Source organism: Psammomys obesus, unplaced genomic scaffold (genome assembly GCF_907164565.1).
Source record: "Psammomys obesus unplaced genomic scaffold, mPsaObe1.curated_primary_1811, whole genome shotgun sequence".
NCBI lineage: Eukaryota > Metazoa > Chordata > Mammalia > Rodentia > Muridae > Psammomys > Psammomys obesus.
In genome coordinates, this window is record NW_026585504.1 from 9,023,645 (window position 1) to 9,051,601 (window position 27,957).

Below are 27,957 nucleotides of genomic sequence, written 5' to 3' on the forward strand. Positions count from 1 at the left end.
TGACAAACAGCCCAGTGCACACAATCTCCCCACCGTGTGGCCAAAGAGAAACAGTCTTCTGTACCAATCTTTATTCACCCATTCGATAAAAATGTCACAGTTAAGAGCAAACTCATTATGATGATACAAGTAACTGTACAGAGTCCAAACACTGTTAAGTCAGAACAAAGGGCAACCATAACTGTTTAGTACCCTCGCCCCAGCACACGCACGTGTGCACATGCACTCACACACTCACACACATTCAATTACAGGTGCTATATTCAGATAAAAGGTTTCCTTCTGTCAGGTCCTGGAGAGAAGGGAGAAACGCTCACTGAAAGACACCGACTGTTCAGTTCACTCTCTGCTCTGGCAACAACTGAAAAAACAAACACTGGGGGAGTTAGTTGTTTCCTTGGCACAGAACCAAATAGGCAACAAGAAGGTTAAAAGGGTTAAGTTCACCTTGGGTTTAGCTTCCTTTTACAGCACAACAGGGTAGCAAGCAGGAGAAAAGAACAATTCAGCTATATGAACTCCAGAAAAAGAGAGAAAGATGTAAAACTTGATCCCTATTCACCATAAAGACACCAACATGGCCAGGCCCTACCATCTGGTTGTGATCTTATCCAAACTGTGCATATCACTTCTGTATCAGCTCTGGAGAGAAACGTTGAATGGATCAAGAGGGTCACATAAGCCTCATCCCTACCACATTGGTATGAGCCAAGACTCCACCTGCTGGCCCACATGTCAGCTTGCAGTTTTGAAAACTAAGGAAATGGCACAACCACCATGCACTACCTTTAGCCCTCCAGGAAGGCCCAGTCAATCTGCAGTGAGAAAATAGCGGCCAAACAAATAAGAGTATGGAGGAGTTGTATTCAACTCCAACTCCATTTTGCTACAAGGGTTAGAAAGAAATCTAGTTATTTTAAAATGAGATGCTTTATGCACACTTCCACTGATGCTATCAAAACACTGATGACATCAAGTAGAAAGCTACTATCTAAAGGGGTTTACATCTACGGTGCTCCTGGCAAATGGGCTGAGGCTACGGCAGAGGCCATGATCCAGTGAGCACAGCCCATGAACAAAGTAAGGCCAGTTAAGATGGGCAGTTAACTGCTCTGATCAGATGAGTCTATGTCATGGTATTTTTCAGGGGGAAGGATCCCTTGGTACAAACTTCATGTCTCTAAGATAAAGCAAGGTGAGGACAAGGCACTTAGCTTAGCCAGAATTGTTCACGCCATCACAGACTGTTACCAAGGACACTCCAAGAGACCCCTTAGTGAGAACCCAGGGCCAACCGCTTTCTAAGTGACCTACAGAAATGAAGGGTATCCGGAACGCCGCACAACCAATGGTTGTGGAATGTCAGCAAGGAAGCTTCTCGGAGGAGGCAGACGGAAGTCATCCCCTTCTGGCCTAATGTGAGAGGTTTGTTCCAGATTAATTCAGCATGATACTGGATTTCACAACAGCTGGCCTGAGACCATGACTCCACACTGTCCCGGTGCTTTCTGCTTGGTAAAGAGCAGTAGGGCTCCAAGTGAAATCTAACTCCAGTTCTCCCCCACTGATGATTACAGCAGATGTCCTCTAACATGTATAACTTGTCTCTGTCCTGCAGCAGAGCTGAGGGAGCAAGGTAGGGCCAGAAGTGCCTGTCTTTCCTTATCCCAAAGGCCCTCAAGCATACTCAATCCGAGCTGGGCCACAGCTTCCTTCATTCTTCCGCTCGGAGGAAGGAGCAGTAGCCTTGGCCTCATTGCTCATTTCCAGAGGCTTGGCTGAGATGTAGTCCTTCACTTTGATCTCCATGTTCTTGGCTTTCAGAGTGGCCGTGTGCAGCTTCTCCAGGAAATCTGGCATGCCTATTGGGACACAGCAGAATCTGGTCAAGCTGTGGGACTGGTTAGTTTTGTCAACTTGACATGAGCTAGAATCATCTGGGAAGAGGGAACCTCAGCTGGGAAAATGCCTTTATAAGACTGTCCTATCCAAGCCCTGCATAGCGGCATACGCCTTTAATCCCAGCACTCAGGAGACAGAGGCAGGTGATCTCTGTGAGTTTGAGGCCAACCTGGTCTACAGAGTAAGTTCTAAGACAATCAGAACTACACAGAGAAATCCTGTCTCAAAAAGTGACTTCTAGGAAAGTATGTGGGGATATTATCTTGATTAATGGTTGGTGTGGAAGGGTCCAACTCACAGTGCATAGTTAGGTGGTCCTAGGTTGTACAAAAGAGCAGGATGAGCAAGCCATGGAGAGCAAGCCAGTAAGCAGTATTCCTCTATGGCCTCCACTTCAATTGATGCCACCGGGTTCCTACCCTGACTTCATGGTGGATACAGGCTATAAGGTAAAATAAACCTTTTCCTCCCCAAGTTGCTTTTTTGGGCCATGGTGTTCATTAGAGCAACAGAAAGCAAATTAGAACACCTGTCATACAAGCCAGCAACAGGCTGAAAACCAGAGCCTATTCACTCTAATGCAGGCAAAAAGCCTATGAAACCTGTGAGTGACAGCTGCCTCCCAGAATGCTTCCCTGCGCACAGGTTGTAAAGCTAACTACAATTCTGAATCAAGGATCACTGATCCACTGTAATCTCAAATGTCTCTTTTTAAATGATTAAAATATCACTTAGTGACATAATAAAACAACTATCATTTAATTCATATACGTGAACACAGAAATATAATTTTCCACCCTCCTCCTGAGGAACCAGAAAAAAAAGAAAACTGTATGAGGAGTCAGGCATGGCATCTTATACCAGTAATTCTAACACTTGAGAGGTTGAAGTTGGAGGATCAGGAATTTAAAACCAGCCTGCGTTACACAGATCTTCTCAAAAACAAAAAGAAAAGAAAAACCCCAATAAAAACAATGAAACGCACAGGAGAATGCTTTCTTAAGATGTGGAAGGTGTGATTACAGCTATAACATGTAGCCTGTCAGGCGGCAGCCCTTTCCCTAAGTAAGGGCCTACAACTAAGTCTTGCTGGCCAGATCTCATAGCCTTCAATATGACGGTTTTATCAGACAGGCTCTCACTGGAGGCTCTCACTAGGCCTTGATCCTCCTGCCTCAGCTCCTGCACTCACTACTAAGGTTACAGGAGTGCACTACCAACCTAGCCATTCAATACTACCAAGTAAAAACATACAAGTACATCTATGCACACCATCTCCATATAAGGCATCAAAGGAAATGTCTTAAAAACTCTCCTCTGGGTACAACAAACAAACAAACAAACAAACAAACAAAAAATCCTTCTCAGCACTCGTTTTTCTTAATCCTTCAAATCCCATTTAAAGGCTAGAGTGAAATGGGAAGATTTTCCAAATTTCCCCCAACATGACTACAAAAAGCACCAACCCTCCTGTTGCCACTAGGAGAGAAAAACCAAATGGTTCATCTCAGGTTCAGACCCTTTGCGCACCCTTACTTACCACTGGAAACCATCCAACTGACACAGTACCGAGGGAACACTGTCTGTGGATTGTCACTGTATGTTAGCAAGTAGTCAAAGCCATTCTGGAGAAGAAAAATAGCAAAGATGAGGACCCCTGGATGACTCATAGCAGCAACGTCTACATTCAGTACCAGAGCAGCCATGACCAATTACTGCAGCTAGAAGTACAGCAGGCCCTGTGCATGTATATACACTACAGTCCGGATGCTCATGTTCACAGAAAGGCCCTTGACCATCTTGTTCCCGGTAAATGGTCAAAATAATAGGAAGTTTCCCGTGCCCAAATCACATGGCCTCTGTTAAAGACGGATTTTTTTCATGGGCACCCAAAACTTATATGTTAAATAAATGGTGCTATGAAATTAGTTTCTGGTGAAATTTCTGGTACTAAGTCTCTAACAGTTTTCTGGTCAAAATATCAAGCACACGCGGTTGTATTTTGGTGAGAAGAAAGCCTCATGTCAACTCCTCAAGATTATTCTGTGTCTTTTTCTTTCATAATCCAGCTGTGTACCCTTACTAATGTGACTATACTAAATTTTAGCTAGGAGTATACTATTTGCTGGGTCCTAGCAAAGGCCTTTCTAGCAAATCTTTACACACGGAGTAACCTTGAGGACCCAATACAGATGCCTAATGTTTACAACTTCAAGATCTCACCTTCCCCTTCTGCTCTTCTTGCTAACACTATGGAGCTGGAGCTGCCTTAGGTCCTTGCAGGCTATAACATACCACCCTCTTCCATTTTACAGTTGAGCAGCTTGGACACAAAAGTGAGAAATGAAAAACTGACCACCAGGCCTACACACCTACTGTTCGTTGGCTCAACCCTCTCATAACTAACACCAAAAAGGACCCAGAATTATTGAGGTGGTTAGAGTGCTCTGGTCCTGCGAGTATGGTGGCACGCATCTGCAGTCCTAGCACTCAGCAGGCAGACACAGGAAATGAGGCTACAACGAACAAAACAATGACCCTAAGAGAAGCAGGGAGCAGCTGTGTTCTATCTGAAGGAATAAAGAACAAATGTTCTAGCCACATAGTAAAAACAGCGGCATCAGGACTTGGCCTAATATTTTAATAGCAAAACCTACCCTCCCAGCCCTGTTCGAAAGTATATCACTAAGTTGCTGTTCATTTTCTTAGCATATATTTGAACGCCTGCTGTGTTGGCACTTTGCTAGGTGCTGCATAACAAACACATCAGCTCTAGTCCTTGCCCTCAGGAGCTTCTGATTATGAAGACAAAGTGGCCTAGCTGGTATTGCACCTCAGCGGTGGAGCCGCTCCTCAATGTGAGGCCTTGGGTTCAATCCCTAGTACTGAGGGAAAAAATGAAAGATGCTCTAGCAGAAATCCATACTGAGCCCTGTGGAAGTATGCAGAAAGAAGTAAAAGCCACATAATAAGAACACAACCAGACCCACCACAAAGGCTGCTTACATGACAAAATGAGCATTATGGGACTACAGAGATGACTCAGCAGTTAAGAACATCCTTGAAGAGGACAGGGGCTCCATTCCCAGCATGCACATGGTGGCTCAATCATTTGTAATTCCAGTTCTAAAGAATCTGACACCCTCTTCTGGTCTCCAAGGGCACATGGCATGCACACAGCAGACAGATATAAAAGCAGGCAAAATGCCCATACACAATTAAATTTAAAAAGCAATTACCTCAAAATCCCAAAATGAAAAATCAACAATCTGTTGTGGAGAGGGAAATGTGAAAGATGCTTACCACCTACAGAACGCAGCTGAACAGGAGAGTAAGTGCTACTGTCCTTATTGTAAGCCCCCTAGGGCCAGACTCCTTCTGAGGAAAGTTCTGGACTTGAAATCCCACCAATCCCCACCCTGGAAATCTCTGCACCCCACCCACAAAAGCTACTATATAAACCCTGACCCTGTCTTCTGCTTCTTTCTAGAGCACAAGCAACCACCCTCCCATAAATCTCTTGCGGTTTGTTACTGAAGGGTAAAAGAACCAAGCAGCGAACACCCTGACCCTGACTTGACTCAAGCCCACATCAGGACGAAGAAACATGCCTACCAATCGCTAAGCCCATCTTCAGTGCAGGTCTTGAAATTTGAAACCCATCAATCCTCAACCTTAGCAGGCTCCACCCTCCAAGAAACCCCACATAAAACTCTGCCTTCTGCTCAGTTCCCTGTTTCTTCTCACCCAACCAACCCTCCTAGGCTTTCTCCCACCAATAAATCTCATGTGAGGTTTGTTGTGCAGTATGACTTTGTGGTGTTCCGTGGCTCCCAAATGCCAGGAGACCGCTCAGAGCAGAGCTGTAGCAGTTTTGTGCAGAAAGCCTTTCCTTCAGCGCTGCAACACTGTGTGCAGTATTTGTGATATTCCCTGGCTCCCGACTGCCAGGATACCTTTTGCTCTCAGAGCTGAAATGTTTACACTTAAAGCACACTTCACAACCCCTGGGTTCCAAACAGTTAAGAGACAAGACTGAATGTTGTCCACCGAAAAACATAAATGCCTAAGGCAACAGATATACACACTGCCCCCAAAAAAATTACTGTATGTTTACTACAAAAACAAAACAAAACAAACAAACAAACAAACAAATAAAAACAGCCTAACCGGACCTGAGATGGTTGGAAAAACTACAAAGACAAGGCTTTAAAACCCAATGTGTTATACATGGCTGAGTACTGTGCGCATAACACAACAGCCCCACTAGCAGTTCACCAGCTCTAGCCTGAGGACTTGGTGTTGATAAAAACCTGGAGAAGACAAGTACCAGCACATATTTTTTGTTTTCTGAGACAGGATTTCTCTGTGTAGCCCAGGTGAGGCTCTCAAACTTAAGAGATCCACTTCCCTCTCCCTCCTATGTGCACCACTACCACTACCTGAGAGGGTTCTTAACAAATGCTCCTCTCACAAGAACTGGATAGGCTGCTGAAAAGAAGTGAACCAACTATTTCCAAGTCAAGATGCCAACCAAAGAAGCTCCAGGATCCAAAAGGGAAGATCAAAGAGAATCATAAGGGTCGTCCAGGGAGCTTTAAAAGTCAATCCTGAAGAGGACTTGATAATATCTCACTACATAAAGGACATAGCACTGGCGGGGCACACTTTGTTTTCCTTGTGATAAATGCTGCATATCATTTGCTTGTGTTATTGTGAAACAAACGCCTCTAACTGAAAGAATATTTCTAGTTCAGAATTCAGAAAGAAAAATGATTGAACCAATCCAGCCTTAAGACTTCCCATTTCCTGAAGGGGATCCCTGGTTTGCTTAATTTTTAGAACCTAAGGAGTGTTTTTAAAAGTCTAAAATGATACAGAATAGTTTTCAGATAAAAAAAAAATAAGTTGAACATTTTTTTTCCTATTAGCTTTTCCTATTATACACATACATAAATCTAATATTTTTAATAATAATTAACAAGAAAAAATAATTAATAAGGATTTATCAATTAAGGCAGGGATGTCCTTAAATGAGTGTCTATCCAGCTGGATGCCATCAGCTGAATGGCTCTAGAAAACAAGATCACACTTCTTTTTTTTTTTCTTTTGGGTTTCTTGAGACAGGGTTTTTCTGTACAGCCTTGGCTGTCCTGAACTCACTTTGTAAAATCGGGCTGGCCTTGAACTCACACAGAGATCCACCTGCTTCTGCCTCTCAGAGAGCTGGGATTACAGGCATGCTCCACGGTGCCTGGCTTCAAGATCACACTTAATATGACACTAACAGTAGGCAGATGCTTGTGTCATGCTTGGTGAACGATGCTGCACTTTAAAGAACACAGTTCCTGATGGAATAATAACCATGCTCCTTGGGAGGATTGCCTACCCTTACTAATAAATTAATGACAGGAAAAGTTAAAAGCAAATCTGAAAAGATCAATAATTAAAGAAAAAGAGAAGGAAATTGTAAGATATAATTATGGTCTGTTTTCAGTATGAGATCTGCTCAGAGTTCAGTTCAAATAAGGAGGGGCTGGGCTCTTCTTGCCTCTAGCTGTTTGTCTCAAACTGAGAATTGGGATGTCACAGGCTGCAGCCCATGATAGAAAAGGGAGTAGTTCCAAGCCCCAATTATTCACTGGATAAGCTCTGCATTCTAAACCAATAGGATAAGGACTGTGGGAAGAGGGCCTCTGAGCCAACTCTCCAGCCCCCTCTTCAGTCACTGACCTGTGCTGCCCACACTCACAGTGGTCTCCCATCCCACCTCAATTACAGCATGAGAATCTCCCGGGGCTTATGCTTACTGTCAAGACTGACAACCTTAGTGTATCCAAGGTAGATGCATGCCTTTCTACCCACAATAAATGAATAAATGCAAAAACATGTTTAAAGGAGGGGATAGAGAGATGGCTTAGTGCTTAAGAGCATCTGCAGAGACCCAGCTTTGATTTCCAGCACTACCTGGTGGTTCACAACCACCTGAATCACATGTCCCGAATCCGACAACCTCTGACTTCAGCCAGCACCAGGCACAGAGGTGGTATGTAGACACACATGAGGGCAAAACATTCATTCACATAAACGATTTAAAAAGCCAAACACCAACTTGATCCAGGCAAATCCTTCATTCAGTCTCTCTTCCCAGGTGATTCTCTGTGGGCAAGATTCTTAGTTGTCATTTAGAACTAACCACCACACAAAGACACAATTCAAAAGCAGAATAAAGAATTTATCTTTAATCCCTTGGGAGGCAGAGGCAGATTCCCTGTGAGTTTGAGACCAGCCTGGTTTACAGAGTGAGTTCAAAGCCAGTAAGAACTAGAGAAATCCTGCCTTGAAAAATACAAAACAAAAAGCAAAAATTCAGTACAGACGGCAGATTAGAAGCTTCTTATTCCACGTGACTCTGTGAGTGAAAAAAAGGCAGGGTGAACAAGGGCAGACCACATTCCAGAGAGAGAGAGAGAGAAAAGGGAAAAATCAGAAATCACAACCCAAACAGCAGAGGAACCAGAAAGTTATGTAGGGAAAGGGCCAACAGCACTACTCTAGCCTTCTCCCCTGCAGGGCAGAAAAGGGAGCCAAAGCCATGAAGGAGCTCTGGTCACAACAAACTGGTGGGCCTACCCATAAGACCAGTACGCATAAGCCTTAGCGTCAGTAGGTAGACTTGGTGTTGACAGTCATGATTCCTGAGTGCAAACCCATTTTGTCACTCCCCAAAGAGCTACAGTCAGGGTCCTCTGAGGGGTGGACTACTATTTGAAACTGAGCCTTTGGGGACCTGAAAACAAGGAACACCTAAACTCAGAAAGTCTGGAACCAATTGCTAGTATCTGCAAGGTAGATGGCCATGAGCAGCAGTCCTGGAGAGGGATGGGTCAGACACAGACATACTGAGAAGTTCAGGCAGCAGGGGCTCAGGCTGTGGAGGTCTCAGCGGTAAGTGGCCCCACCTTTCGTGCCAGAAGAGAGTTCTATAACCTGAGTGCTGCAGACACTCAGAGGTGTGGCCAGCAACTGCACGTCTTCCATAGCCTCTAGAGATGCCTCCTGGTCACCTGTGATTTGCTGCCAGGCAAGACTGCAAACCCTGAGCCTAAGTCTAGCACACTGCTGGATTTCTAGAACCTTTTTCCTTGTAGGATGGCTCACTGCTAGATGGGTTCTGAAAAAAGTGAGAGTCCTGAGGGCTGAGTGCCTCCCTTTCCAATGCAGACCTCTCTGCTATTTGTTTCCTCTGAGCATGAAAACCTGAGAGCCTCCAAAGTTTCTGGGAACCTGCCTGGCCTACCTCTTAAGATAGAAAGGGAAGAAAAGCTACCAAACCCATTCTATAAAGCTAACATTATCCTGATATCAAAACTGGATACAAACATTAACTAAAAAGAAAGCTCCAGAGGACTCTCTATTTTTTTTCAGTATAGTGTTCAAAGGGCAATCTAGCAGTAAGGAAAGGAGGAAAAAAGGGAGGGCTACAAATAGCAAAGGACAAGAGAAGAGAGGAACACACCCATGTTTATGGACCAGCAGAACACTGAAAATGGCTTCATCGGGCTGAGATGGTTCAGAGAGTAAGAATGATGCTTGCTGTTTAGCTTAGATCTCCAGCACCCATATGCTGGGCTCACACGTGCCTGTAACCACAGTGCTAGATGATGAGATGGGAGAGTGAGCAGAGGTAAGAGAATGGCTGGGACTTACTGGGCAGTCAGCCTACCAAAAAGCTCCGGGGTCAGTGAAAGACCCCAGGGAAGAGAGTGCTAGAAGACATCTGATGTCTTTCTCTGACCTCTGGGCACACTCGGGCACACGGAAGCCAGACACATAATACATGCATGTACCATAGGGAGTGGGGGGAGAAGAACAACTACATCATCAAAAGATGTACACATCTAATGCAATCCACACCAAGTTATTTACACAAACAGAAAAATAAAATAAAATCCTAGTTTGAATGAAAGCAACAAGACCCCAAATAGCCAAAGCAATCCTTGGTACAAACAAAGAGGAATGGTAGAGTTATTATAGTTTCTGATTTCAAATCATACTACAAAGCCCTATGAACAAAAACATGCTACTAGTATACGATAAGAACAAAGGACTGACACATAAACCCTTCAGCTTCAGGCTGATTTTCAACAAAAGTGCCAAAAACATAACAATAAAAAAGACAACTTCTTTGACAGTGTTAGGAGAACTGACACCCACATGTATAAGATGAAAATAAGCCCTCATGTCTCTCCCTATACAGAAATCAATTCAAGCTCTACATGGTAGTGCACACCTTTAATCCCAGCACTTGGCAGGCAGAGGCTGAAGCATCTCTGAGTCTTAGGCCAGCCTGGTCTATAAAGCAAGTTCCAGGATAGCCAGGCTAAGTAGAAACACCCTACCTCAAAAAAAATAAAAAAAAAAAGTAACAAAAACAAAAACCTGAAACTTTGAAAGTGCTAGGGGAAGGGAATCCAAGATACTAGTATAAGCAAAGAACTCGCTGAACAAAACTCCAACAGCAAGAACTGACCAATGAGCAGATGTAGCTGTGCACACAGGAGCCGAGGCAAGAGGACTGTGAGTCAGACATTAGCATGGACTACACAGCAAGTTTCAAGCCAGGCTGGCCTGAGCTATAGAAGACTGTCTCAAAAAACAGGTAACAATAAAATAATTTGTTAGTGACCTCTAGAATTCTATAAAACTCAGAAGAAACCACCAGAAAGACCAGGGCTCATAATGTACCTAACAAGTTCCAGCTGATTCTAATGCATATCTCTCCTCAGCTGTTATTTTTGTTTTGTTTTGTCTTGTTTGTTTTGAGACAGGGTTTCTGTGTGTAACCTTGGCTGTCCTCAAACTTAGAGACACACATGCCTCTGCCTCCCAGAGTGCTGGGATCATAGGCGTGCACCACCAAACCTGACTGCTTTCGTGAGATAGGTTTTCCTCAAGAGATCCACCTACCTCTGGCCTCCCGCATGCTGGGATTAAAGGTGTTCACCACCACGGCCCAGCACAAGGGCTCTTAACCACTGAGCCATCTCTCTAGCCCCCAAAGCATAAATTTTCCAGTCACCCTGGAAACAATCAGAGAGTGAGACTAGGGGCCACAATATACGTAACAAGTTCCAGCTGATGCTAATGCACACGCTCTGGCAAATCTCCTGTCTCCAGTTCAAACAAAAGCATTCCTTGAAAAAAATTCCAAAGCTACAGCATTCATCTCTGAGGTAAAACTTACCTCATCAAATGACTTGTGAGGACGGATAACCATTTGGGATTCATAGGATCTGACCCTGACGAACTCTGGAGACTCTGGCACACTCGGGTGTTCCACCGCACTGTAAGGGAAACGGGATGACTGACTGTCGTTAACCAGTGTGAGCCATGGTGGGGGAAGGTGGGCAGGGAGTGGACGCAACTCCATAACACTGACTCAACCAAACCAAGCAGTTAATAAAATAAATGAATACAACTCAGGCTGTAATTTGTAAGTTTCTTTGATATTGTAATATATGGCTCAAAAGCTGTACTTCTGGTTCTTTTTTTTAAATCAGGCCACAAAATTTAATTAAAACTTAAATTTAGGCACAGTGGCTCTCAACCTATGGGTCTCCACCCCTTTTAGGGAGGGGGTCAAATAACCCTTTCACAAAGGTCACTAAGACCTTCAAACACAAATATTTACATTATAATTCACAACAATATCAAGATTAGTTATGAGGAACTGTATTAAAGGGTTACAGCATTAGGAGGGTTGAGAGCCACTGGCTGAGTAGTACCGTGCTTGCTTAGCATGAGTAAGGCTCTAGGTTCTACCCTCAATACTCACTCCCACCCCCCAAAAGGTTGAAAGTGTTTATTCCTCCAGTCTTCCTGATGGATCACAGCCTATTTCCCAAGTAGGGATGGACGGGCACTGGCTGCTAGGAAACCTGCAGGGCATTCATGAAGGTAAGTGCAAAGGAACAGATGGGTGAAGGCACAGGAATTTAACAAGGGCTCCAGCGGCTACACATACCGTGACACCAAGACCATCACATTGTTTTCCTGATCCACACTATAGCGTCGAACATAAACATAATCCCGAGAGTACATTGGATACTAAAAAAGGAGGTGGGCAAGATTAGTATTCTGTATCACAGATTTGACAGAAATAAAACCAAAGTAAAAGGACTCACAGGAAAATGTGTTACCCAATGCAGAACCTCAGAACCACTGACGACATCTCTCTCAATCACCTCTAGCTTGATCACAAGGGCATCCCACTTTTTCCTGTACTCTGTGTCCAGCTGCAAAAAGGAAGATCCAAAACAAAGATGCAGAAGTGTCTCTGGGAGGCTGGATCTCTGACTTAAGGACATTACGGAAAAGTAGTGATTTGACTCCACTGTGCCAACATGTAAGAGGCGCGGCTGTTAATCAGATGGCTCTCACATACACTGAAGGGGATTCTTATGTCTATGTGTAAGGGTGCACATTTTCATGTGTGCGCCTGTGTATGTGTAGGCCCGAGATTGATGCTGAATGTCTTCTATCACTCTCTATTAAGATAAGCTCTCTCACTGAACCTGAGGCTCACTGGTTTGGCTAGGTCAGCAATCTCTGGGGATCTCTTCTGACCAGTGGTAGGGTTAGTTACAGATACACTATACACTGCCACACTCAGATTCTACATGGGTGATATGGGGATTTGGACTCATATTTAATCAGCAAGAACTTTACCCACTGAGTGATTCTCCCAGTCTTCTGAGGGAATCTCTCTCTCTCTCTTTTTAAGCTTTCATGTACATAGTGTTTTGCCTGCATTCCTGTCTCTGCACCATGTGCATGCTTGCCTTGTACCCATGGAGGCCAAAAGATGTTGGAGACCCTGGGATTGGAGTGACAGAGAGTTGTGAGCCACCATGTGGGTGCTAGAAACCTGGGTTCCCCAGAAGAACAGACAGTGCTCTCAACCACTGAGCCACTTCTCCAGCCCCCTACAGAGAAGTCTTAAAAATTCAACCGGACATTGGTGGCACATGCCTGTACATATTAGTAATTCAAGAAGGAAGATCAAAAGTTCAAAGCAATACTGGACTCACACAGGGAAACCTCTCCCCAAAAAGACTGAAGATGAAGCTGGGGGTTAGTGATTACTTGTTTAGTAAGTTTTGACAGCTTATGTTCAGTTCCCATTATCATAGGTGTATATTTATGCACATACACAAAAACTCTGCAATAGAAATGTCTCAAGAATAGGGCTGGCAAGATGGCTCAGTAGGTAACCACCTGTTGTAGTTAGCTTCAACCATCAACTTAACACAGCCCAGAGTCACTTGAGAAGAGAATGTCCAGATAAGTCTGGCCTGTGGGCATGTCTAAGGGGGACTGTCTTGATTGTTAGTTGACCCAGGCATACCCAGCTCACTATGGACAGTACCAACCCTGGGAAGGTGGTCTTGGACTATATAAGAAAGCAAGCTAAAATGAGCCAGAAGAGAGGAAATAAAGAGTATTCATTGACTAAAACCTATAAACTAAAAGAAACTCTTTTGTCCCCTAAGTTGCTTCTGGTCAGACTTCCTTTTTTTGTTTGTTTGTTTTTCAAGATAGGGCTTTCTCTGTGAGGCCTTGGCTGCCCTAGACTTACTTTGTAGGCCAGACTGGCCTCAAACTCACAGCAACCCCGCGGCCTCTTGGTCAGTTTTATCACAGCAGCAGGATGGAACTAGAACACTGCCTGACTATATAAGCCTAACAACCTGAATTCAATACACAGAACCCACATTAAGGTGGAAGGAGAGAAGCAACTCTACAGAGTTGTCCCCTGGCCCCTAAAGCCACACATGTGCCCTCAACCCCACAGTAACAATAACAAAATTTTAAAAAGAAAAGGAGATGTCTGGAGAAAATAGAACATTTAATGCATAAAGATATGAGAATTCTAAATCACTTTAAACAGAATAAAAGTCTCAAAGAATGAGCAGACCTGAGGCATAGAAATTCAGGAGACATTTCTCATCTTCTGGCCTATCAAGTAACTAAGGAACTTTAAATAACAGACAATTTGCGTGCATCAAAACCAAACACAGAACGACAAAATCCAGTGTCTAGATCAAAGTGCACTTGATATCTTTGGTGGGTACACTGTTGCTGCAGTTCTGGGAGTCAAACCTGCGCACCCTATGCAATGCTCTCTTTCCCCAGTCTCATTAAGTTGATCAGGCTGCTTTAAACTCATTGTCCCAGGGAAGCTTCACTGGGTGTTACAGTCAACAAACTAGTCATTGAAAACTTGGCAAAAATCTCAACAAATGATGGCAAGGAAAGCCACCCTTACGCACTGCTGGTAGAATTATGCACTGGTATAGCTATTATGAAAATCAGTATGGAGGTTTCTAAAAAAGAAAAAGTAAAAACAGAACCACCATATGACCCAACCACACCACTCTCTGGGGCATATACCCTCTATACTCTATACCTTACTATAGATGTTTACTTCTGCACCATTCATAAAAGGAAGAAAACTGAAGCAAATGAATGGGCTGTAAACAAGAGGTACTTATATACAATGGGATTTTTATTCAGCCAAAAAGAAAAATGGAATTGTAAAACTTTCAGGAAGATGAAGATGGAAATTATATTAAGCAAGGTAACAGACTAAAAAAACAAATGCCACATTCTCATATGCAGATCCTATCTTTTAACATTTATGTATGTATAAATAAGAGTGTGTGAGTATAGGTATAAGTCATGAAACCAGAGAGGAGTCCAGGAAAAAAGGTATTGATGAAAGCACCAAAGATAATAGAAGACGTATGATATGAAAGTTGAAAGGGGTTGCCAAGGGTAGAAATATACAAGAGGGGGACAGAGGAAGAACAGAGAAAATGAGAGGGGAAGAGGAGGACCAGCAAAAACAAATTGCATTTAAAAATACCATTAAAAAGCCTAATTCTTTGCATACTTATTTTATATTTTTGTTTGGTTGGTTGGTTTGAGACAGAGTTTCTCTGTGTTGTCCTGGCTGTCCCCAAACTCAAAAGATCTGCCTGCCTCTGCCTCCCAAGTGCTGAGATTAAAAATATGCACTACCACCGCCCAGCTATATTTTGTTTTTTTGAGATAGGGTCTCTCTATTCAGTCCTGGGCTTCCTACATAGATCAGGCTAGCCTTGAACTCTGCCTCCAAAGTGCTGGGATTAAAGGTGCATTGCATGACATTCAGCTGTATACCAATTTTAATTAAATTTTTAAAATGGAAATATCAGAAAAGAAAGTTCTATGTAGTATCTGGGGTGCTCTTACCTTCCCTTCTCACTTCTGTTTTACTTTTATTGGGTTTTTGTTTGTTTGTTGAGACAGGATCTCTCTATTTAAGTAGCTCTGGAACTAGCTGTATAGACCAGTCTAGCCTCAAACTCAGAGATCCATGCCCTGCCTCCGGCTCCTTAGTGCTTGGATTAAAGGTATGTGCCACCATGTTCAACTTTTTTGTTTTTAATTTTTGTTTTAACCCGGGGAAGGGTCTTGCTGTGAACCCCCGACTGGCCCTGTATTTGTTACACAACCCAGGCTTGCCTCTAACTTGTGGCAAGTCTCCTGCTTCGCCTTCCCAAGTGCTGAGGCTACAGTCATTCACGAAGCCAGAAAGCTTCAAATCTGTAGAGAAAATGAACTCACCTGAACATTGAAGAACTGCCGGGGTGTCACATCTGTGTATGTTCCCAAAACTAGAACGACAAGAGGGGTGGGGGGAGAGGTAGGGAACAGCAAAGCAAGGCAGAGATGACATGTATCAAGGAAGAATATAAAAAGCTCCTCAGCTGGGAGAGGAAAACTAACAAAAGTTTGGCAAATTTTCTTTGGTAGAGTCAGGATAGAACAGTTTAGGACCTACAAGGAACTCGTACAAGGCGATGCATGCCTGAGCACCATAGACCCATGTCCCAGGCGGCAGGGCATGGCTCACCTCGGTACTGGTAAAGGTGGGTGCCTGTAATCGGGCGCCGCCACAACTTGAAGTGTTTCTTGTCCATCACCATTTCCCATGGTTCCTCTTTGTCCTTCGACTCTTCACTCTCTTCTGCTGGGGACTTTTGTTCGGGAGGGTGATTTTCAACTCCAGAACGCTGAAATATATTTGACATTTCTTCCAACCGTTTCATCTCATTAATGGACCTGGAAAGACAGAAACAAGCATGGTGCCCATGAAATGAAATGTCCAAAGACCTGCAGAAAGGCAGGCGTAGTAGGAAACAGCATGCTACCTCAGTGAATAAATGCTGAATTGTTAAGCTTGAATATTAGTCTAACACTTGTAATTAGAATAATTACTTACCCAGTTACTATTTCTAAATCTATAAAATGCAGAAAAATAAGAGTACTATCTCAACTTGGTCAGAAAAAAAAAATTATACAAAAAGTGTTCAAGCCCTGGCACATAGCCTCAAATAACTTTAAAAAAATTTTTTTAAACATTTATTTGCGGTGTTTTTATTTTGCATGCACACGTATGTGTAGGTACTTGATTCCTGTCACCTAACTGCACTTCAAGTCCAGAAGGTCTTAAAGCAGGCCAGAAACTAGAAATCACGCTGAGGGCAGCAGAGAGAGACAGAGATGATACGTATCAAGGAAGACTAAGAAGCTAAGCCAGCTTCAAATATTACCACCAAGGCTTGTAAATGGTATGTCCTTTGATGCTCCCACCTCTTTTGTGACACAGGATCTCATCTATATTGCCCAGCTGACTCTGAACTACACTTCCATCTTCTTACCTCCATCTTCCTGAATATTGAGATTATACCACCAGGAAAAATTTTCTGCTTCCTTTTTGTGGATTGTCTTCTTCCGATATTATTGTCTTCCTTGTTTTCAAATTGAAATATAATCCACACATCAGAAGATTCACCCCTTTGCAATATGCAATTCAGTAATTTTTAGACTATTTGCAAAATTGGGTATCTATTTTCAGACACTTCCCTCACTCCCCTTGCCTGCCAGCCAAGTCTGCCTTTCTCTATTCCCAACATTTCAAATAAACAGAATCATGGCTGGGTGTGGTGGCAGGAGAGAGAGGCAGGTTGATTTCTGGGAAGCCAGACTGGTCTACACAGTGAGTTCAGGGACAGCCAGAACTATATAATGAGACCATGTCTCAAACAAAACAAAACAAAAATATAGAATTATACTTATGGCCCTTTCATCTGGCTCCCTTCACTTGGCATATTTTCAACTTTCATCCATGTTGGGTTTTTTCCTTTTCATAGCTGTAAACATTGCATCATATAAATATATATCACCTTTTGCTTAGTAGGTAACAGACACTTACGCTGTCTCCACTTTGGGGCTACCATAAATAATAATAGTTTCTATGTAGATGTGCTTTCATTTCCTTGGGTAGAGTCCTAGGAGTGGATCTGCTAGTTTATGGTAACAATGGTACTAGCTCTAAGCCTAGCCCCTAAGCCCACGGGATGGATTCAAAGGCTTCATACATGCTAGGTAAGCACTCTCACCAACTGAGTTAAATTCCCAGCCCCTACATTTACTTTTTTGAGAAGCTTTCAAACTACTTTCTTTTAATTTTTTGGGTTTTCTGAGACAGGGTTTCTCTGTGTACTGGAACTGGAACTCTGTCCTGGAACTCACTCTGTAGACCAGGCTGCCTTGAACTCACAGATATCTGCCTGCCTCTGCCTTCTCAGTGCTGGGATTAAAGTGCCACCACCCGGCTCAAACTACTCTCTTTCATACATGTCTGTTTACATTGGTTTACTGGTGGGAGAAGGGATGTGTGGTGTGCCACGGCTTACATGTAGAGGTCCAAGAGCAACCTGTGGGACTCAGTTCCCTCCTCCCACTAAGTAGGTTCCAGGAAATGGACTCAGGTCTTCAGGCTTAACCACAAGCACCTTTACTACTGAGCCATCTATCTGGCCCCTACACTATTTTCCAAAGCAGTTGTACCATCTAAATATCCACACCACAGACGCATGAACATTCAGTTATTCTACCTGGTTTTTGTTTGGTTTGTTTTGATTTTTTGAGACAGGGTTTCTCTGTGTAGTCCTCCCTGGCTGTCCTGGAACTCACTGTTGTTGCAGGTTATTTCATCACATTGTAAACCCCGAGATTATGAACTGAAAAAAAAACCTGTTTCTTATGGTATGGCTCAGGCCTAGCACACAACCATAGGTCAAGAGGCTGAGCAAGCAATCAGTCCAAAGGGAGTGAACATAAGTAAAAAGAAATGAGGGGCACTGAGTTGAGGGGAGTTAAGACAGTGTGGAGAAGTAGAAAGTGCCTTTTCCTTCTGGGATGTCAGCTGAGTAGGAAGACCAACTGGGTGCTTTCTTTGCCTCTCTGAGATAGTAGGCTTTCACCCCAGCATCTGGCTCCTGAGTAAAGACTGTAAAATCAGATGTTGGGATTTTATGTTTAAAAACAATATTCTGTAGGACATGCTAGCCGCAAACTCAGAAATCTGCCTGACTCTGCCTCCTGAGTGCTGGGCTTAAAGGTACCAATTACCACCATCACCAGGGTTTCTTGTTTTAAGACAAGGTCTCACTATGCTGCCTGCTGGCCTTGAACTCCTAGGTTCTAGGAACCCTTTGCCTCAGCTTCCCAAGGGGTTACAGGTGTCCCATGCCATCTGCCTCTTTTAAATTGATCTTACTTACAGGTGTGCATGTGCCACTGTATGTATTTGTGGAAGAGGACAAAAAAAGAATCACTTTTCTCCTTCCATCTTGTTCCTGAGGTAGAGTCCTGCCTGGCTATAGCTCCTGGTTCAGTCAATTCCCCTGATTCTGCCTCCCAACTCCCAGTGGGAATTTGGGAATTACAGATGTAGACACACCTGCCTTTTTAAAAATGTGTGTCTGGAAAATTAAACCCATGCTGTTTGGCTTCTGTTACAGGCACCAAATCCCTGGCCCGATTTGCCTTTTTAAAAACGCAGTGTTTCATTTTTTCTTTTTTAAGACAGTACCATGGAAGCTCAGGCTGGCCTCAATATATATCGGAGGCAGGTAGGTCTCTGTGAGTTCAAGGTCAACCTGATCTACAAAGTGAGTTCCAGGACAGTAGGGGCTACACAGAGAAACCCTGTCTGAAAACAAACAAAAACAAAAATCTTAATGTCTCCATTTCCTACTTTGGAGATTACAAGACTGTGCTATCATACCTGGTTATATGGTGATAGCTAGGGAGTACTACATCCCAGCTCCTGTATTTTATTCAATTAATGTGACATATTAATTTTGCTATGAAAAGCCACTTTTGCATTCCTGGGATTAACTAAACTTGTTCATGGCATTTAATCTCTTTTATGTTTCTAGATTCAATCTTTTGGACTTCTGCCCAGGGGGTTATAAAGTTCCTAAAATGTAATACTACATAGTATAATTATATACCACTTGTTGGTTCATGCTTAGGTATAAAGACATAGATTGATATAATAACCAGCAAACTGTGACTATGGGCATATCTATGGGGGTAAGAAAATTTCACACACACACACAAAGTAAGAGGAGTTTCTACTATAGTTTTTTGGGCTGCTGTTGATTGTTCTGTTTGTTTTCTTTTTAAGACACAGTCTCACTAGGCTGCCCTCAAACTCTTGATCCTCCTGCTGCAGCCTTCCAAAGGCACCTATGCCTGGCTTTATTTCTTAAATATAATGTTATACTTAATAGCTCTTATTCTTTAAACCTTTTATATTGGAAACATTTTTAATTTTTTTTTATGTGGTACTATAAAATTGGTCAAAGGCCCTGAGTTGTGGAGGTCATAGACTCTAGGGGAATCAAGTACTACTATTTTGCTAAATGGTAAATATTTATATCCACAGACATATATTATATTGAGATATAACATATCCATGACTGTATCTCAATCATGGTCAAAGAAGCTTCTTTTTACAGTGGGTGGCACTTAATGTAAAGACTCAAAGTGCTGAGAAAGCAACCCGAGTGCTCAACCTTAAATAAGTCATCTACACCACAAATAAATTAGTCTTTGCTCATCTTCCCCCATTTGCTAATATTTTCATCCTTTCCCACCCGGTACACGAGAGCTCCTGTTTCATTCCAAGAACCAAACAGCCTAGATCAGAGACCCCATTCTCCTTAGAGCAGTGAATCCTTTCTCCTTGGGTCAGTAAACCCTTTCCCATTCTGTATATACATATGCCAATCTGGAAAGACTATGAGGTTCAAGCCCAGTCAAGGTGAAAAGACATGCCTGCTATTGCTTTGATGAGCAGTGTCCCTTCTAGAGGAGTAAAAATTTGCCTTGTTGAGACACTTCAATTAGAGTGGTGGTCTCTTTCTTTGCCACTCCCAACTTATTTCTCACACAAGGCTCAGGGAAGTTAAGAAATGCTGTTTCAACACGATGTGGCTACTGTACTCATTAACTCAAAACAGCTATGAGAATCTGCAAAGATCAAGCCAGGCAACATTCCAGCATGGATGGGGTAGGAGTTCATGAAGCCCCACCTCTGGCTAAGGAGTTCTTGGCAGTTTATGCTTGCTGGGGGAAGGGGAGCCATTTTCTTCTGGAGTTGCCATGCTCTGGTAGGTGATCTCACAACCATGCACATTCAAGCAGCACTAACTGTACTTAGAGATATGGGGGGGGGAAAGAGAACATGAAGGTGCAAATGCTGTTCTAGCAGGTTCTAGAGGAAATAGGAGATTAGAGATAGGAGAGTAGAGTTAGGAATAGATATGATTAAGATACATTGTATATACAGGTATGATGTTGTCATAGAAAAACAAAACACCACTTGTATTTTATAAATAACTTTAAATAGTCAACAGAAAAGAAAACCTGCTGGTTGACTAGGCTGCACATAAAAGGGTGTATTCAAGAGTGAGGCCAGCCCTGGGTGTGGCTGCATACAACTGACCTGCATTACAGCATCTGGGAGGCAGTAAGGATGGAGTTTTAGCTTAGCTTAACTTAGACAGTGAGATACTGTATCAAACAAACAAACAGGGTCTGAGGATATGGCCTAGAAACAGAGTGTTTGTGTGGTATATACAAGCTCTGAGTTTGATCCTCAGCACTGTATAACAAAAATGACAAAGGAAAATGGCAATTACTGACAAACTAAAATAAGGGTAACCTCTACAGCTAATGACATGAGTTTACTTTTATTCTCTATCGAGACAAATCACAGTATGCTATGGCAATGTATCTTTACAGCTGCCTCCTTTACTAAGCTACAAATCTCTCTTAACTACAGCTCCAACTAGTATCTCTAATAGTTAACAAATGTTTAATGAATAAACAATAAATAAAAATATAGAAGCAGACTTCAGTAATTTGGATTCTTATACTAAAACATTATATTAAAATACTGGAAAGAACATTAAAGAAACTGACCTAAGAGGATAACAATGATCAAGGTCATTTTTAGACCAAAGTTCCAGGCCATTTAGGGCTACATAAAATTCTGCGTTCTCAAAACAAACACAAAAACTTAAATTACTGGCATTCCAAGACTAAATTTTCAAGCAATTCACCAGTCCTTGAGAGGTTTGCTGTAGTCCTGGTTCTGGTACCCACCTAACTGTGTTATCTTGTGAGACTCATTTTACCTGTGAAGTGAAGGCATCTTTACCCCAACCCCAGCCTATCTTTCCTTCTTGTATTTTCCAGGCAGGGTCTCTCTGTGTAGCTCTGGCTGTTCTGGAACTCCCTCTGTAGACCAGGCTGGCCTCCAACTCAGTGACCCTCTGCCTCCTGAGTGCTGGGAATAAATGTGTGCAAACCACCACTCAGCAAGACATTATTTCCTGAAGGCTCCTTTTACTTCTGGAAGTGCAAGTTACTAGATTTTAAACTTCAGACTTAGGTAAAAAATTATGTTGAAGCTGGTCGCAGTGGCACACGCCTATAATCCCAGCACTCCGGGAGGCAGCAGGCGGACCTTCTGTTGAGTTTGAGGCCAGCCTGATCTACCAAATGAGTCCAGGACAGCCAAGGCTACACAGAGAAATCATGTTTCTGACATGCTAAAATATTTCAAATATATATATATATATATAGAGAGAGAGAGAGAGAGAAAGAGAGATTTGTCATTCTGACTGCCTGAAATCCCTTCTCTTTCTATTTTTTATAGAGAATACAAAGAGGTGGGCACAAGCCCATACTCTACTTCTCATATTTAAAAGCACAACTAACTTAGGTAAGCTTAAAAGTTTTAGGAAGTCAAAAGCCCAGGAAGTTTACAGGTTTGTTCACTAAGGAGTCTAGAGCAACTAATGTTAAGTGAAAATACCCATAAGACTGCTATATGAAGATTATTCCTGTAGCAAGCCTTGACTGTTCTCTTGGCCAACCTGTACTCTATAGACTTCTTGTCAATGTTCTGAACACCCTGGCTTGAAAAAACAAAACAGGGAGGGAGGGACTGGGAGGGAATGAGGGATCGGGACAAGGCTGGGATACAGAGTTAATAAAATGTAACTGATAAGAAAAAAATAAAATTAAAAAAAAAGAAAAAACAAAACAAAGTTTTATCATTTGTTCAAAGTTTTAATTATTAGAAATTGCAAAATAGAATTCAAGGCTAGCCCTGTAAAGCCAGTATTGAAATATGAGCAATATCTTATTAATTTCAGGCAATTAGCTCTTGCAGAAGAGAACAAAAGCACCATCACAGCACCAATTGCCTAGAGAACAATTCCAGGCATGTCTTGGCAACAGGCAAAGGCATTCAGGACTAATTAAAGCCTTCTCTTTTTTTCTTTTGAGACAGGGTCCGTATTCAGAACCCTGGCTGTCCTGGAACTTGCAATGTAGACCAGGCTGGCATCTCAGAGATCCACCTGCCTGTCCTTCCAGAGTGCTGGGATTTAAAAGGCATGTTCAAATAATTTTAGAAAAGCATCCCCACTCCCACCCTAGTTTTTTCAAACAGGGTTTCTCTGTGTAGGTCTGGCTGTCCTGGAACTCACTCTGTAGACCAGGCTGACCTCAAACTCCAGATCTGCCAGACCCTGTCTCCCAAGTGCTGGGATTAAAGGCGTGTGCCACCACTGCCAGGGATTAGTAATGTGTTCTTAAATACCAAGTACCATTCCTGAATATGAGAGAGAAGTAGAAATTCATTTCCCCTGGTTAAACTCTTAACTAACACCAGGGGCTCAGGCTGGTGATGCAGTTCAGTTAACAGACTGCTTGCCCAGCATGGAGGCACTCTGGGGGTACAAACAGGAGAATATGATGTTCAAGGCTTATCCACATAGTAAGTTCAAAGCATCCAGCACACACATACTAGCATAAAAGAGCAATAAGAACAATGGACCGAGTAGGTGTCCTAGTAAGGGGAACAGGGACTATTTCTGACTATTTCCTCCTGAGGGAGGAGTAGCCCTGCTAGGCCACAGAGGAGAACTTTGCAGCCAGTCCTCAAGATACCTGATAAAACAGAGTCAGATGAAAGGGGAGGAGGTCCTCCCCTATCAGTGGACTTGGAAAGGGGCAGAGAGGAGATGAGGGAGGGAGGGTAGGATTGGGTGGGAATGAGGGAGCAAGATATAGCTGGGATACAAAGTTAATAAACTGTAACTAATATTTTAAAAAATTAAAAATTAAAAAAAAAGAATGATGGAGCAAAACTTGGCCAGTACTGCCCCTGAAGGGTTTCTAAATGCTGATAAGATTGACAAAGCACACAGAGTGTAAGCAATATCACAGACAGCATGTAGAGAAAGGAAACACTTCTATCCTATGGTGTCTAATCTTGTTGGGACAGGATAAGTATCTAAATCTTCCCATCTAAGAAGTCTTAATAAGAGAGAAAAGGGCAAAAGAGATTATTCCTAAAATAGTAACAAAATCAGCAGATTAGATTAGTACAAGGATGAAGGAGAGATAGTAGTCTATGCTTTCCTTTTTCTAAGACAGTATTTGAGAAAGGAATGTACTGAAGAAACTGAAGACACAATAAAAACAGAAGGTATGCCAACATGTGACTCGGCCAGCATGCTGCCCTCACCACAGAGTGTGACCTAGACTTCAAAATTATTCTGGTACGGCCAGCCCTACAAGTGGTGTAAACACAACTGCTTCACACCTAACCAAACCACCTCAACTTCCACACTACTGTCCAGATTTGAGACTTTTGATTGGGCAAGGTGGCACATGCCTTTAATCCCAAGACTTGGGAGTCAGAGGCAGGTGGATCTCCGTGATTTTGAGGACAGCCTGGTCTACATAGTGAATTCCAGGACTGCCAGAGCTACATAGTGAGAACCTGTCTCAAACAAACAAATAAAACCAAACAAGATAAGGGATTTTCAAATGACTACTGATTTGAGACATAAAACATAAATAAGACATAAACTGGTTCATGGCATCTTTGGAGCACCTAGTTAATGGTAAAATAACAAAGATAAATTCAACAAATCTTTAGTCCCTTTTATGTTGTTTTGATGACCCAAGAGCTTTGTCTATAAGATGCATCAAAGTAATTGGCCAGTAAGTTCCTTAAGCCAGAAGGATTCTTCCCTAGCTAACAACATAATGAAAAGTTCAATGTATTCTAAATGCTCCCAAGCAGACAAAAATGGGGAGATGGCCAATTCTCCTTGTGAAATTTTACTAGCACTAATTTCTCATTAAATAGAATGATTCAAACTTTTAGAGCAGTAAACTTAAAAAAAATGAGGCTAATGGGAACAATTCCCCCTATATTTTCATATTTCCTAACATCCTTCCTCTTTTTGTTTCTGTAACTTAAAACACACACACATGCAGATTCTCTCTCTCGCTCCCTCTGCTGTATTTTTCCATTATTGCCCCAGTCTTAAAGAACACCAGCTAGCACCAGCAATAGTCAGCGACATTATTTTGCTTAAGTAACCAACCGGATGAAAATACTAGACAGTATTAAGAGATCTGATTTCAGTACCAGAGAGATGGCTGGGGGTGGGGCACTTGGCCCTAAGCCTGAGGACTTGAGTTTTGATCCCAAAAATTGTTCTTTGACCTCCAAAGTTTGTAGTGTTCAAAAGCAACACACCCCATCTGAATAAATAAATAAATAAATGTAATAAAAATATAAACCAAGGCAAATATGATTTCAGTTGAGCACTATAGTTCATGCCTGTAATCTCAGCACTCAAGAGAACTGTTCCTAGTTTGAGGCCACTGTAGCTTATATAGTGAGTTGCCAACCAGCCTTGGCTAAACACCTGACCGGAGGCTAGGGGTTCTATAGCTGATGATACCAATGACTCAAAATTATTTTCTAAGGTTAAATAAGATTACTAAAACTGTATTTGGTAAGATGTCCTTTTTTTTTTTCCTTTTCAGACATACAGTCTTTTTATGTAGTCCTGGCTGTCCTGGACCTCACTATGTAGACTATGCAGACACAAGTTAAAGGCGAGTGCCACCACACCTGGTCTGTAAGATGTTCTTAAGCACCAAAAAGCTAGAAAGCAAGACTATTCTTTTCACATGAAACAGAATGCGAATCACTTAAGAAGTGCACACTGCAGCTCCAGGTTGACCGCACACACCTGAATCCTAGTTTTCTTTCCAACAAGAGGCTGAGTGTGGTATACACCTGTAACCTCAGCACTGGGAGGCCAAGGAAGAACTAGAAGCTCAAGGCTAACCTGGGTAAAAAGATGGACAGAGCCTACCCTCAAAAACCTGAGGAGAGAGGGAGCACAAACGACTAAACAAGAATACTGAGAATTACAAAAGTAGCATCATGCTTTCATTTGCTAACATTTTTATAAGTAGGACTGTCTGTGATTATGATTTTAAACTGCATTTTTAAGTCATCTTTTGCCTGTAGCCATACTACCTTAACACTCTCAATCCTGTTAAAAAAACATATTTCTTCCTAGGAAGGTAGTCCTAGTTCTTTTTTTTTTTTTTTTTTTCCTTCCCCAGACAAGGTTTCTCTGTCTAGACTTGGCTGTTCTGGACTCCTTTTGTAGACTAGGCTAGCCTCAAACTCAGTGATCACCTGCCTCTGCCTGGGATACAGGCGTGGGCCACCACACCCAGCTCTAGGCCCAGTTCTTGAGACTAGATTTGTTCTCAATTCAGTAATGCACCAATTGCTTGATACCTGGGTATTACATATCCCAAAGAGGTCACAGTATAAACATTACTGCTCTGGCCTCAGTTTCTGTTGTTTGGGTTTTGCTTTTTTATTTTTCGAGACAGCATTTCTCTGTGTAGTCCTGGATTGTCCTGGAACACTCCAGGCTGATCTTGAACTCAGAGATCGCCTCCATCTGCGAAGTGCTTGGATTAAAGACTTGTGCCACCATGCACGATTTGTTCTCGTTTTCAAGGTAACAAAAATGTAAAACAGTTTCTCTCTCTGTTTAAGAAATATCTAAAACAAACTGGCCTTGGTTCCTAAAATCACGTTTTAGAAGTGGGGAGGAGGGGTGGAAGGGTGAGAAGCACAATTTGAGAATACAGAAACACTGTAATGTAAAGCCATTTTTCTTCTAAGATTCTCTAAAAACGATCAAGTCTCAGAACCACAGGCTAACAAAAATAAGTCAACACCAATGGGGTTTTCCACAGACAAAGCCTAATGTCACAGTATTCTAAGAGTTTCTAAAGCAGAAAATTCTAACCCAACTCTCACAGGTTAGAACGTCCCGGCCATTGCTTTGTGCAAACAGGCAAAATTCCTCCCAGCTTCTTAAATGTGCCAAGACACAAGTCACAACGACAGGGGGCTGTCCGCGCACAGCCCGAGTCCCATCTGGACTGCAGTCATTTTATAAATGGCAAGCTATCTCACACTCACACCCTTGAGTTTATTTTAAAGCCTGCTTTGAATGTGCACTTTTCTGGGTATGCTGATTACCAGAAAAAAATGGCCTCTATACCTTAGCTGCCTAATTTGTTTTTGGAATGTTTGGCACCATTCTACCCATTCGAAGTCGCCCCCCTTCTAGTTATTTTTAACCTGACAAATGGAATAAGCAGGCACGGGGCGATAACGTGGGCTGCCAAAATAGGTTCAATCTATTGCATCGTCACGTAAAAGGCCACTGGAAACTCGGGGCGCCGGCGACAGGGCAGGCAGGTCGCCCCCCCAAGGTGCCCACCAACCCAGGTGGCCCCGGCCCACCCCTGTCCACAGAACAGGTACGGCGCCGCGGCCGAGAGGCTCACCTTTTTAACTCCTCCTCCTGGATCCTCTCCTCCTCCCAGACGAAGACACCGGAGAGCGCCGCCATCAAGGCAGAGGCATGGCCGGGGCGGCCGCGCAGCCGGCGCCAGAAGCGTCCGAGCAGGGCGCAGCGCGAGCTCTCCGAATACAGGCGGCCGTAGAGCTGCGCGATCTGCTGCGCTCGCCGCACGCGCAGGCCCGTCACGAAGCGGCACTGATTGGCCAGCGCGGCCAGCAGGCCCCCGCCCCGCGCGCCCGCCAGCCAGGCGGCCAGGGTGGCCGGCGGCCTCCGCGGGAACATGTCGGCCCGGGGGGTTCCCGCGCCCGCCGCTAGGCCCCCGGAGCGGAAGGCAGGGCCGCGGAGCAGGGCCGTCCGCGCGGACCCCTTAGCTGGCTGACCCCGAGCCCCGAGGCCAGGGGCCGCCCCTCATGCCTCCCTGCAGAAGCCTCTCGGGCTGAGCGGATTCCCGAGGACAGCGCCGCTGCTCGAGGCCTCCTCGGTCCTGGCGGCGCCCTCGTCTGCGCGTGCGGCGGAAGCTTGCGGGCCCCCGCGTCCGCGCGGGAAGCCGAGAGGGGGGCGTACCGAGCCGCAGCACGAGAGGTCCCGGGCGCCCGTGTCCGCCCCTCGCGCCGAGTGCGCGCAACCGAACCCGTCCCTTCTTCCCGCGCTCTGATTGGACACGACTCAGAAACCTGGGCGCTTATTGGCCAGACAGGGCTGGCCCGCCCTTGCGCCGGCGCCTGTTAGCAAGTTAGGTGGCCCGGCGCGAGGGCCCGTCAAGGGCGCCTGGAGAATGACCCTCGGACCCCGGCGCGGCAGCTGTTTAGGGACGTCCTACCCCGCCCGGCGGAGAGGCGCGGTCAGGTGCGGTGTTACGTGGTCC

General features: G+C 43.6%; 1 protein-coding gene across 1 annotated transcript; it reads right to left on the bottom strand.

Moving 5' to 3' along the window:
- Nucleotides 1–56: 56 nt before the first annotated feature.
- On the bottom strand, nt 57–27,892 carry Stard7 (StAR related lipid transfer domain containing 7). The gene is made up of 8 exons (XM_055617831.1): nt 27,076–27,892; nt 15,866–16,074; nt 15,577–15,626; nt 12,090–12,200; nt 11,930–12,012; nt 11,150–11,249; nt 3,443–3,527; nt 57–1,862 (listed from the first exon to the last, which is right to left on the bottom strand). The coding sequence occupies exons 1-8, from the start codon at nt 27,372–27,374 to the stop codon at nt 1,678–1,680; spliced, it is 1,122 nt and encodes a 373-aa protein (XP_055473806.1). The 5' UTR covers nt 27,375–27,892; the 3' UTR covers nt 57–1,677.
- Nucleotides 27,893–27,957: the final 65 nt, after the last annotated feature.